The sequence below is a fragment of the Eublepharis macularius genome, chromosome 7, assembly GCF_028583425.1.
Source record: "Eublepharis macularius isolate TG4126 chromosome 7, MPM_Emac_v1.0, whole genome shotgun sequence".
Taxonomy (NCBI): domain Eukaryota; kingdom Metazoa; phylum Chordata; class Lepidosauria; order Squamata; family Eublepharidae; genus Eublepharis; species Eublepharis macularius.
This window is the reverse complement of record NC_072796.1, coordinates 37,796,875-37,810,516: the sequence shown is the minus strand read 5'-3', so window position 1 is coordinate 37,810,516 and position 13,642 is coordinate 37,796,875. Positions and strand designations below refer to the sequence as shown.

Below are 13,642 nucleotides of genomic sequence, written 5' to 3'. Positions count from 1 at the left end.
CCTTGCTAACAATTACACAACAAGCAGTGGTGCCAATTCCTGCTTAATAGTGGTGAGGGTTGGTTGCCAAATCAAATTGAGTGGAGGAGTCAACATTCCTTTGCAAATGGATGTGCTCAGTGTCAGGAGAAATGAACCTTCCAAGCCACCATTTGCACTAAATCAGATCTGGCACTGCGAGGGAAAACAGTTTGCATTTCAAGTTCCCTGTTCTAAGCAATGTCCCTAGGCAAGGTTTCTCCTTACCTTATATACACATTTGTGGAGGTCACTAAAGACACCTTTATCTTCCTCCTCTTCCTTCACGGTCTCTTTTTCCTGAGAGAAGAGTCGCCGCCTGCCTGTTTTCTGTGGGACTTCAACTTCTTTTGCCTTGATCCGGAAGCCATTTTTATGAACCACACCATTGATGAGTCCATTTTTGGGCTCGTATCGGGGCAGAGACTGGAATTCATAGTTGTTATCCAAATGTACTTCCAGAGGACCTTTCCGCTTTTCCAGGATCTCCTTTTCAAAGAGAACTTCCTTCTCCAGTCTCTTGTGCTCCTCTGCAGAGAGGGAATCATAGGAGAGCAAGTACTGGCAGTAGGCCTCCTGCAGCTTTGCTAACCTGTCCTGTGCAGTTTTAGGGATACGCAACATGTCTGCCAGTTTGTTCCATTTCTTGAGGTCAGTCACTTGCTGCATGCCCCCCATTTCATTGATCAGCTGGAAAAAGCAGGCCAAATCGAGCTCGCAGCCTCCTGGAGGTCCACAATGCCACACACAGCAGGAAGAGGAAAGAAGAAAGAGAGGAGATGGTTAGGACAACTAGTAATAGGATGTATTCACTAAGGCCTAGTTCTCACGGAAGTGACAGACCTCTATTGGATAAACTTCTTCAGACTGTTAAGATGGAGGCCCATGGCACAGAAAGCTCCTTCATGTTTTTTTAAAAAACAACCATCACCCTCTTCTTAGCAAACCAGACAACAGGGGAAAGACTTTAAACCCAGTATTCTCCTTGATAGTCTAACTTTCTATGGGCAGTGAATATTTTTGTATAGAGGAGCATTCCATCATGCAAGGCTCAAGTGGCACAGCCCAGATACAGGTTTATCACTGCAGCAATGGACAAACCAGACAATACACTGGGAGTTTAATGACTGACACTCCCGCCTTTTTTTTTTTTGTCATGCAGTTGTCAGATACATGGAAGTCTGTTTATGATAGGGATCATGGTGTGAAGGAAAGTGGGCTTTAAGCCTTCTCTCCAAAGCACTGTCCCAACCTGAAATGAGCCTTGGCATCTGTTATTTACCCCATTGTCATATGAGTACTGGTCCCCATATGTTTCCCAACGGAGCAAATATCTGCTCCCCAGGGCCAAAACAGGGGCGGAGTGATCCTTCCCTCTTTCTCTCGTCCTGTAGTCCCAATTGAAATCAGGCTCCCGTTAGCCTGATATTGCACTAAAAATGCTGAAAAGCTCCAATCACAGAATTTCCAGAACCGTGTCTAGCTCGGCCCTGAGACCAAGAAAGCAATTAACAATACTTGTAGTCATCACTTTTGTAATATCATGTGAAGAAGAGTAAATCAGCCCAAGTGCTCCCATGCTTTCTTAAGGGCCAATATTATTGCTTTGTTTACCAGTCAGGGCCATGCTGCATCAGGTAACCCTCAGACTGGCAAATGGAATCTGCCCTACTTGGGATTATCCCTCTAAAAGGGCCAGAAGCCCTTTGAAGTTCAAAGAGGAAGATGGACAGTTGTAACGTCACGATAATGATGAGGGTGAGTACAACCATAGCACAGGCTGGAGGGGTGGGGGGATTGCTTATAAAGAATTATTTGTATGATCAGGGCTTTTTTTCAGGGGGAACGTGGGGGAACGGAGTTCTGGAACCTCTTGAAAATGGTCACATGGCTGGTGGCCCCGCCCCCTGATCTCCAGACAGAGGGGAGTTGAGATTGACCTCCATGCCGCTGAGCGGCACGGCGGGCAATCTGAACTCCCCTCTGTCTGGAGATCAGGGGGCGGGGCCACCAGCCATGTGACCATTTTCTCTGAGGGCAATCCACTGAGTTCCACCACCTCTTTTCCTAGAAAAAAAGCCCTGTGCATGATCCTATTTGAATATTTAATTTCAAGCTTTGGTGTTTGGCTTTTGTGTTCTAGAGTCTGTTCAAACATAACTGCATATATCACCTGTCAAGATGCTCTCAACTGTAGCAGCATTCCTCAAGGTGATTCCTAACACTTCTTCTCACAAGCATTCCCTTTAACGCATACAGTACCCCATCCCAGCGCTGAACTTCCTTCAGGACTGCTGACCATGATGCTGCACACATCTGGAGACTTTTATGTATTCATATGAAATGTGTCACAGGTTCCAATTTCCAGCCTCGGTTGTGCAGGAATGCTAACATTTGATCCTGCTTAAGTGGATTATTTTATCCAATAATTATGCTAGCGACTAGCGAGTGCTTGTTTTCAGCATCTCTTTTGGAGTACGATGCTCAACATAAATCATTTTCTTTCTGTGTTCCTTTTCTCTTCAGTCTTAGAAACAACGTGCCACCTACCCTTTCCCACCAAACCAGCCAACAACCTTTCAGTGTTACATTATAGAATGTGACTGGTATAAAATTAAACATTCCAGCTTATTTTCAAGACATGGGACAACATCTTGTTCTTTTGGCCAATACCATTACAAATGTCAGCAGCCAAATTAGCTCCTCTGCTACACAACATAGATCTGTTCCAAATTGGTTTTGTTGTCACTACTAATCATTAATATTGTGCCAGACATTGTATAGAACATACTTCACAACACCTATATCTCACATAAAGTACTGGTTTGCTCAATATAAATTCAGAGCAGCTCTACGAACAACTAATCAACGTACTTTATTTTTCTGTGTGGCGAAACTACTCTACCAATCCATTAGTTATTATGCTTATCAAGCAGCAGTGTTGTATAAATGTCAGTCCAAAATCTATCCATACAGCCTCATGTTTACTCAAAGGGTAATTAATTTGGTCTGATTATCTGCTGTCAGAATACCTAGAGTGAGGTAGAGAGGAGACAAAATCTCCACCCTCTAATGGAATTTTTTAAAAATATGGAACTTGTTCAGGGTCACCATTTTAAAAAAAATATGGAACTTGTTCAGGGTTGCATTTTGTCAAGGAGCAAGAGCTTTCAATGTAACACAAAAATAGGTCCATAGCACCTCAGAAGTTAATGAGGCCTGGAATTTTTACTGAACAGCATTATGTCTGTGCCTTAAACAATCAAATGCTATCCATTTGTTGTAAGTTGTAAAATGCGCAAAACTTTAAGTCTCTTTCCCAGAAGAAAAAGCCAAGAGGGAAAATGCAGGCTACATAAACTGTATTACTCATTAGTAAGGGTTAGAGAAATCCAAAACCTGCTATAAAGAAATGTTTGACTGCATCTCTTTGAACAGTATTTGTGATGGTACAAGCTAAACCACCATGGTGGCCTCTTCAGGGCCTCTGGAAGACCAGGAGGGTCTGGCACGGCCCTCCAGAGGCGCTGAGAAGGCTGCTATGGCAGCAGGAAAACCCAGCATGGCCCTCCAGAGGCCCAGCATGGTAGCACAGCCCTCCGAAGACCATTTTCTATAGCCCGTTGTTTATACCACGGGCTTGGTTGCTAGTTACAGATATAAATGTCTAACAAACATTTCTGCAAGCTGTTGTGCCCTTAGAATTAGGGCTAGCTAGTACAATAACATTTCTGCTAGAATCACACAACGGTCAAAATGCAATATGCAATTTTTGAGCTGCACAGAATCCTCCCTGAGGCTAGATTTAGGAAAGCTATTAATACAAAAAGTATTGTGAGAACATGCTATTAAGCCCTTGTCTGAATATTAATTGTTGAGATGGGCACAAACCAGAAAAAAACCCGAAACATGCGGTTCGTGGTTCGTCACGTTTCATGAATCATGAACTTTCACAAAGCTGCCCTGGTTCAAACCAGTTCGTTTGGTTCGTGAAAACTTCTGGGCCAGCAAATCACCAATTCCAGGTCAGCAGAAGGTCTGCAGAAAGCCCATCCCCTGTTGCCTAGGAAACTGATTGATCAGCGCCAAGCTGTCTGCAGTGACGAAGTGAAAAATGAACCAAACGAACCGCCCTAAAGTTTGTGGCAGTTCGTCCACGAACTGGCCTGGTTCATGCCAAACTTTGGTTCATATTTTGGTTCATGCTCATCTCTAGTTGCATCTTAATTTGGAAATGTGGAAGAAGCTCTTGCAATTTTAGTTTTATTATACCTATACTGTTTTCTAAAGAATGGGAAACAAATCTGCAGGGGGAGAGAGGGAGAGAGAGAGAGAGAGAGAGAGAGAGAGAGAGAGAGAGAGAGAGAGAGACTTTAAACAAATTCCAACACTATTTCACTGGCTACATGCTAGGGTTGCCAGGTCCTCTTACCCTCCTGGTGGGAGTGGGGACCTGGCGTTTACCTTCTGCATGTTTACCTTCTGCACACACGGCCCTGCACTGGTGCGATGATATCATTATGCAAGGTGGGGAGTGCTCTTGTGGAGGCACGATGATGTCAGTAACGTCGTGCCAGCCCCAGGAGCACACTCGGGAGGCCCATTCCCCTCCTCCCCCTACCGGCCAGGTAAGCAGTGGCGGGGGGTGAAAAGTTGGAGTGGGGGATCCCCTGCTCCCACTGGGGGAATGAGAACCCTACTACACGCTATGGCTGAAAACTGCAAAGGCCCTGTTCATACTTATGTGTGCAGTTCTAATGAAAAACAGATTTCACTTTTACAAGGATTTGAGGTATGTTACAGATCAGGAAAATTTGTATTGCCTAATTAGTATTCCTAATTGGAAAGGAACACCTTTGTACCCTAAGGCAAGAGAGGTCACAGGAAAGACCTGGATAAAAAGCAAACAAACATGAACCACTTCTGTTCTGATCTATCGTTTTACAAAAAAAGAGGACAAATGTGGAGGAGGGTGAAAAAACCGACATTATGCTAAATAAATTGTTAAAAGAGTTGTTGGATTGCTGTTTCTGGATTACCTCTTTCTCAAAACAGGGCACTTTGACAAACAGAAAGGATGCACTGGATTTGGTTGGACAGATAGAGAGGATCACTGCTGCAGTCAAAAGAGGTGAATGTCTCATCTCCATGTGAACCCGTTTGGAATATTTATGTTATGTGGTAGATCTAGGTGAAGTTTATACTGTATTTACACTAAAGGAATACAACTCTAAATGCAAGACTACCCCTCAAAACTACTTATTACTGTACATACCTGTAACTTGTATAAGAATTTAATCCTCCCTATTTTTACAGCAGTCTTGAGGGAGGGGGGTGGAGGAATCTAGCCTTCCTTTCAGGCATATAGAGTATTTCAACCCCCCTTCAACCCAGTCCTGTTTAGTGGTTAAAAGTCATTTACAACAAAGAAACCACTGGGTTGTGTAATGACATTTCAGATTCAATGACAGAGTATACTGTCTTGGATCTGAAATGAATGAAAACTGAAATATATGGCACCAATTTAATATTACTAAATTACTATGTTACTAAAAATTCCCTCTATCGTGGCTGTAGATATTGGCTAAGTGAACAATTTTGTAAGACATTAATAATAAAATTTAGGAAGTATACACACAAGGTAAATGTTACACACAATTTCTTACTGCAAATTTCTCCCAAAACAAGAGAAAAGCCACACAGGGCAATACGGTGGAGACAGGAGGCTAAGTCTTAACAATTGCTTTTATGTTTACTTTCCATTAGAGATGGGCACGATCTGCATTATGATCAAAAAAACCCCACGATAATGGCATTCGCACAATCGGGACCTGGTGGTTCGTTGTCTTCCACGGCAAACGATCCAGCAGTCGGGAGGGGGCTGGACGGGGCGATCATAATAGGATCGGGAAGCTAGACATTCAGGCGCCAACAATCTATTCCCCTGGCAACGGAGGCAGGGGAATGCCTGAGCTCTGTTTGAAACTTGATAATATTTCCCCTAGTGAGGAAAAGCAAACAGTTGTGAGTGAAAAGGTGGCTTCCTGAGAAAAATATAGAGAAAACTTTGAGTGCGGCTATCAGCAGAAGCTGTTTTGCGCTCCTCCTGAGTTCATTCAGTGCGTTGAAAGAGTTAACACTGAGAAGAGATCTCTTCTCAGTGTTAACTCTTTCAACACACTGAATGAAAACAAAAACCCCTTGCTTTGAGAGCAGCTATCAACTGAAGCTGTTTTGCGCTCCTCTCCTGAGTTCATTCAGTGCATTGAAAGAGTTAACACTGAAAAGAGATATCTCTCTCCTCCTGGCTTCTCAGCTCAGTGCCTGCTTTTTGCAAGAAGTTGATATGTGATTTGACGTTCCATTTGTGTTTTTCCTATTTAAAAAACCATAGGATCCGCGAGGATCTGTGTGGATCCTGGTTTTACTTTCTTCCTGTTTAAAATATGCTTTTGGAAGACTGGCTGCTTGCTTTTCAAATCAGGTTGGGAGGAATGGAGATTCTATCCCTGATTTTTTTTTTAAAGCTGGCTGAAACTTGTTGACGGGGTGTCTCTCTCTCTCTCTCTCTATTTGGAGAGGCAGGGACAGGTTAAAAACTTTTTTCCCCATCTGCTCTAAGTGTGTGTGTGTGGGGGGCGGGTGTGCCCCTCTGATCCCAGATCCCAGATCGGAAATGGGACTTGATCGGAGTGAATTGGTGATCTGGGGTCACCAGTGCAGATCCACGAACAGCTTGATCGGTATTTTTTTTGGATCGTGCCCATGTCTACTTTCCATTAGAAATCAAAAACCTATTTACCCATTCAGAACTCGATGAAAGCGATTACGTTAGAGGGCTGCCTGTTTTTGTCACTGGTTGCATTTGGTAAAATTAGGACTATTTTGCATACTATTACTGATAGTAACATTTTCATTGATTTCAGTAGATTCTTGCCATGAAGTAGGATGAAACTTGTTTTATATAGATCAGGTGTGTATTATAAAAACACCTTAAAGCTCGTATGCATCTGGCACATATTATTTGGTAGATTATTAATAAAGCCACACTTCGTAAGAATAGATTTATGTCATAACATGCACATTATGTTTGAATTAGAGCTAAAACAGCAGAAGGACATTTTGAGTACAACTCTGTATAACAAAGAAGATTTTTTCTTAAATCTACATATACAAATACAATGCCTAAAACATATGAATGCAGGCTGGACTGGACTTTTCTGGACTGGTTTTCCTTACACTAACTGGGATCATGAGCCAGGATGAATACTTGGTTAAGAAACCAAGCTTGTGGGAGGAAACTTAACTTTGGATAAGCCATGCACCTGCATTTATATGCCATGAATAACACAAGTTGACCTTAAACCATTCTTACTTCATTGTGCTTTGTGCAAGAATGAATGGGAAAAACAAAGAAGGTGTGCATGCAAGTTTGGCACAAGCTAGGTTTGTGCACATTTAACTGTGGCTAAAATGAACATTTCAAAGCAGCCTCTGTGATGTTAACTTAGGTGTTTACTTAAAAGAATAACTACAGCCATTCACCAACTAAAGAAGTTGATCATCTCCTATCTTTTAATCAATCAGTTCATGGATTAAAAATAAGTACAAGGAATATCATCCAACCACCTCCGCATAGTACCTCTTTGGATATTGAAGGAAGTGTAAGATTACTAAAACAAAGGCTATAATCTTGTATATCTTTAGGCTTCTGAATTTCCACTGAAACCAAAAGCTGCTGCTTAGAATTTAATAAACAAAAGCTACCACACAGGTTCCCAGAAGGCTGCCTTTTAATATTTCAATTCCCAGGATCAAAATGGCCTCAAAAATAAAACAAAAATGTCAAGTCTCAGCTGTACTGCCAATTTGACTTCACCAATTAAAATTGGCTACCATCATCTAAACTGATTAAGGCTAAAGCAAATCTAGTAATTTTAAAAATTAAAAAGTGTATTGGACAAGCAGTTTAAAAAGAAGATATCCTTACAAAGGGTTCTTCTAATGCAAGAATTTTTTTGCCAGGTAGGATGCTGCTTTTTAAAAATATGCTCTTCTGAGGATCATATTGCACGGCAGTCAGCAAACTACCAATTCACTTAAATCAAACCCCACACAGACACTAGCCCTTGTGGCCACCTACGGAGAGAGAGAATGAAACCACCATTTTGCACCAAACTGCCCCTTAATGCTTATTATTCTAAAGACGTTAAATGCTTGCAGATCACTGAAAAATTGTGATTTTTAGCTGTTTGTGGAAATTGCTTCAAAGATATGATCGGTGTAGTATTTATGTGTGTCAGTGCAATGTTTAAGAGAAGGGATTGTCAGAAAGGAAAATAAATTTGTTGCTGTGCAAATTAGTATATGCACATGCTAACACTGTATAATGAAGGCTAATGATGCTTTAGTATATCTGATTATTTCGTTTTTGTAGCAACGAGAGAATGGTATACTTGAAATCTGAGTACAGATTCCCTTTTTGCTCTAAGGAAATTACTCAATGAGGAAAGATTAATGTGCCTAAGTGAATCATATTACAGGAGAGTATCCCTGCATGGCTGTGGCTTAAATCAACAGAGAAATCTAAGAGTCTTTCAACTTTCACAAGGTAGCAACTGAAAAAGAAACCCAAGGGACAATTTTCAAGATTGCCTTCAGTTGCAAACTGCAAAGTCAAAGCACTCACCTATGAGTGGAAGCTCATCCATAGAAATGCCCTGAGATTTGAGGTGCTTCTTGATACAGGCCAGCCGCTGCACGTTGGGCCCCCAGCGCCTGCCCAGCTTGTGAATGTGCTGAATCTGGGTCACAAACCGCATTTCTTCATTTAGCTTGCACTCAGGTCTCCAGTCAGGCGGAGGGATCACCCTACACATCCCATACTTCTCTACCTGAGCACGGACTGACTCAATGTATATCAACGGGTCATGGAACTCCTTCGTGGAAGGCCTGAGGATTGGAATCTCCTCCATTGTGGCCCACCCAGACTTGATACTCCCCTTCTCGTGCTTCCCCGTTGAGTCATGTGGCTTGTGCAAGGACTCCGTTTGAGAGGTAGAATGATTTTCACAGGAGGCATTTTCAGTTTTGCTATGTGCTTGTTTCCCTGGCGTATTCTTCCCAGCAGCGGCTCTCTTCGGCCTATTTCTTTCTAGACTTTTTTGTGGCACTTCCTGACTTCCAGGCTTTTTCACGTGGCCATTCAGCAAAGGCTTCTCCACAGGAGCCTTTCTGCTTGGGGCTTCCGTCACACTGGCTGCACCCTTTAACTTCTTGGTTGGCGACTGTGTTTTGTCTATGTGGTTTGCCTCTTCCAGCCTCCTTTTTGAATTGCGCAGCCCCTCCCTCAACTGCCTCCCTACCTCCTTAGTGCATGTCTTTTGGTTCAACTTGCCATTGACCTTGACACCATTGACAGCGGTATTGTTGGGCTTGGCCGCTCCAAGGGATAGCACCTGTTTGCGGGTTTTTGCATTGCTACTTTCCGTTTTCCCTGAGATTGTGTGGTTGACAGGTGAACTGGGTTTGTGGTGATTTAGTTTGGTTTCCTTGACCAGTTCTTTCTTGGCTTTGGTGTATGTGACAGTTCCCTTTGTCACTGTTGCAGTGTACTTCACAGTTTTGGACGGTGAAGGTCTGACTTCTCTCATCTTTTTGGCACTGGCTGTGTTTGCACTCGGAGATGACATTCGAGTGACACCATTGACTTTTGAAACCTGGGAAATCCAAGAGTGTCACAAAGCAGGAGGAGGAAGAGGAAAAAAAATCAGAAAAATAAATTAATAAAAATTTGCTAGTCTATCACCTCTAACTACCACACAGAAGAAGCCACAACTCCCAGCCCTGTGGCTGTTACATCTTACACCTTCCGTCTTTAGATCACAGGCTTCATATTATAGAAAACAGGCTCGGTCACTTTTTCCAAAATTAAAGCCTAATTTGTCACACACACAATAACCCAAACCTGATCTCAATCCAAACCTGTATGACATATTTGTCTCTGCGTTAGTCATCTGAAATTCTTTACAAAATTAATCTACTTCTCATCTCTTTTGTTTTTAAACAGTTTGTTGCTTTCTAAACCGCCTTTGGTATTAGAAGAAATGCTAAATTGGTGCTGCTGCCCATGGTTCTGGACCTCTGAACAGCCTGCTACCACCTGCTCTGAACTTTTAGCACGGTATATAAAGATTGCACATGTATTCAGATGCACCTCAAATGGCTACCATTCAAAAATACTGATTGGACTTTGGTCATTCTAAAATATTAGTATTAGCAAAAGTAAGGATATGAAGGATAGTGTCGCTAATGAGCCACCTTCTTGAATTTCTTCTAAGAAAAAGGATTTGTACCCTGCCGAACTACTGTAATCAACTCTCTTCAGTTGATCAGAATCTAATGAAAAACTTCTTTCAGCTCCCTTTCCATCCTCTATTGCAACTTAAAATCCAACCACTATATAACAAGCACAATAAAATATATGTCCCAAAGAGTCAGCCTAGATCAGGAGGATCCAGAGTTTAGAATAAATTTAGTCATGAGGCACTAAATATTTAAGAATTAGATTATATTTGTCCAATAGTTATAATACTTGCTCCTTGATTTTTATTAATTTTTAAAAATAGTTTCTATCTAGGCAGTTTCATCTGTGTACAATGGACCCAATCTAGCAAGAATAGTTTTGTTGCAGCAAAATCACTCTGAAAGTAATAGAACAGGTCTTAGGCACAACTAACTTCCACTGAATTGATTTCTACCTGAATTAGTTGTGACTAGTCTTTTGCACATTCTGTGTTTTTGTTTGCTTGATATGATGTCTGAATGCTGCTTTTTCTGGGTTGTTCCATTATTTCTTTAGTTACCAGCTCTCCTGCACTTTTATTAGGATAGTCAGTAGTGGTTTTATTCTGTTCTAATGGCTTGTTTTGTTTAATATCGATAATATATTATGTTGTTGCTTTTTACTTGTAAGCCACCTTGAGCAGGACTGTGGAGAAGCAGCATATAAATTCCCTAAACGAAGTTGCCAACATAAGACAAAAGCAATGCAACTCTGTCAAAGGCTGACCAAGAATAATTCCCACAGGGGAAAAGACCTTGCCGCACTTAAAGAAGCATGGGGAACAGTGCTTCTGATATTTTCAAACAGAGCTGATAAAAACACTTGCTCTAGGGATGCCATATGTTTAAACAATTAAACAACAAAGATTAATTTACTGTTTATATATTCCTGTAACATTTAAACTGTCCAAGGCTTGGAAAATTGGCAATGAGTTACCTGTACATTCCGGGATTGCCTTTGATGCAGAACATTCATTTTCCAGTGCTGGCCTTACTGTTAATTGTTTGCCCACAAGACCCACCCAGAGCTTATTAGCATATTAATTTTTCTTTAGCAAAAACAAGTAGTAGAGCTGACAACGCATAACAATAAGTAGAGACCAGCAAGAACCTCCTCCTCCTCTTTCTTGCCACTTGCCCGCCTTCTCTCTTTGGTGAGGGGGGGGGGCAGCAGGTGGGAGAGAAAGCAGTAGCACCGCCACTTTTTCCTGGTTGCTGCTTGCTTGCCCTTTCTCTCCTGCAGACGTCCAGGAGTTTGGGAAAGGATAAAGAAATAGCAACAGAGGCTCTCCTTGACATGAGTAGTGTCTAGAGAAGAAGAGCAGCACTGCCCCTTCCTTCTTCTGGCTGCTCACACTGGCCATTGTCTGTGCTTGCACAGACAGCGCTTCTCTGATTTGAGAGTTCTTAGAACACTCCCCCTCCCTAGTTTTTTTAAATGTTCGTGATTTCTCTGCAAAGCTGGAAGTATCTCCAGGTTTGTACAAAAATGTCTCCTGTGTGTACCTAGCCCCATTCTGTGGGTTTTCCAATCCGCACAGGGGCTAGGCTCAGAATTAGATATATGGTATGAACATAGGCTAGACAGATGGTAGGCTTGTTACCGGATAAAATTTTTGATAGTTTAAATTGTTGCTTTACTGAACAAAATTTACATCTCTAGTAGCTACATGAGAAGGCAAAGGGGACCCCACTATCATTTTCTATTTCTTAATGGCATCTCTAGTCATAGTCATGTCTCCATAAGTAGTTGCAAAATAAAGTCAAGCTACAAACTGCAGAAGCTCAGTTTTTAATGACTCCCCAAGTCAACCACCTTCAAGCAGCCAGTTTCAATAACATCTAAATATGATACTATTTCACCAGAGCAGCTCAGCAACTGTTAAAAGGCAACACAGAGATTAAAAAGCTGCATGGCACCATAGTAACTAAGAACTCAGTCATCATACAGCACACATGCTCCATTGTGCTTCTCTGGATAGTAGAATAGCAGGTTTCCCTGTACGTTCCCCGGAGATCGCTCCGATCAGCGAATAAATATTTACTTGTGGTCCCCGGCCCTAAGGAAGCCCGCCTCGCTTCAACCAGGGCCAGGGCTTTTTCAGTCCTGGCCCCAGCCTGGTGGAACGCTCTGTCAATGGAAACCCGGGCCCAGCGGGACATATTATCGTTCCGCCGGGCCTGTAAGACAGAGCTGTTCCGCCAGGCGTTTGGTGATTGAAGGGGGCGGTGCCATGTCAGCCTCCCACCTTTGGGGTGGGGAAGGTTCTCCCCACCACTGCACCTTGTTAATTTGTTTTATTATTTGTATATTGATTTTAGTTTTTGTTTTTATCAATTTTAACTGTTCACCGCCCAGAGCCCCTGGGATGGGCGGTATATAAATTGAATAAATAAATAAAATAAATAAATAGAATGCATAAGTGAAGATGAATGTGAATGAACAGGAATAAATATTCCTGTTCATGGAACATCTCCTGTTGATGGCACAGGAAATCACAATCTGGAACCCATTTCCTCCAGTGACGGAGGTTCCTTTTCACGTCACTGTCAGAAAGACAGCCCTTTGCCTCTAAGTGCTGCTTTGGCAGGGCAACATGGTGCAGATCCAGCTCTGACCTGCTGCTGGCAACACTAAGGGGTTTGTCCAAATTGTCTCTGCTATGAATACACACAGGAGCTTTCTTTGCTCTCATCTTTCTCTGGGGAAAAGATGCTGTTCATCAAAGAAAAGTGCATCAGAATGGCTGCTGTTCAAGTTTAGCATATAGAAAATTATATTTGGGGTCCTAATATATGTTTTTATTTTTCCCAGTGTGACTTTCTGTTAGAAATAAGTTCTTCTTCCCCTTTCCACTATCTTAATATCAGCTATACTATAATCACATATATGCAGATTTAATCAAACAAGAAGACAAAAGCAATTATATGCATACATTACAAAAAAAGAGCAACGAAACAGCCACTCTGCATGCTAAAAACAAGCAGAAAACATTAACTGGGATATAGATTTGATACAACAAAACAGACTATACAAAATACACAAATATATGTTAATGTATAAAAATCATGCTTGCCAGCTGGTAAGCAACTGCACATTATGACATTTGCTCCTGAAATATCCTTCGGTGGTAACGGCAACTGAGGCATGCTGTCAAATCACTCTTAAAAGCAGTTGTTCAGTTCACATACTCGCATGTGATGAGAATCATTAATGCACAAGCACACAATACATATAACAGAACACGGGAATATGGAGGGAAGGGTACGATAAAGGGTG

At 41.9% G+C, this 13,642-nt stretch overlaps 1 protein-coding gene across 1 annotated transcript in view; it reads right to left on the bottom strand.

The window, feature by feature from the left end:
• JARID2 (jumonji and AT-rich interaction domain containing 2) overlaps nucleotides 1-13,642 on the bottom strand; it is a 247,100-nt gene that overhangs the window by 31,197 nt on the left and 202,261 nt on the right. Inside the window, exons 7-8 of the mRNA XM_054985817.1 lie at nucleotides 8,708-9,737; nucleotides 247-743 (exon numbers count right to left, since the gene is read on the bottom strand). Of these exons, the coding sequence (XP_054841792.1) occupies nucleotides 247-743; nucleotides 8,708-9,737 (1,527 nt within the window). The remainder of the gene's footprint in view (nucleotides 1-246; nucleotides 744-8,707; nucleotides 9,738-13,642) is intronic.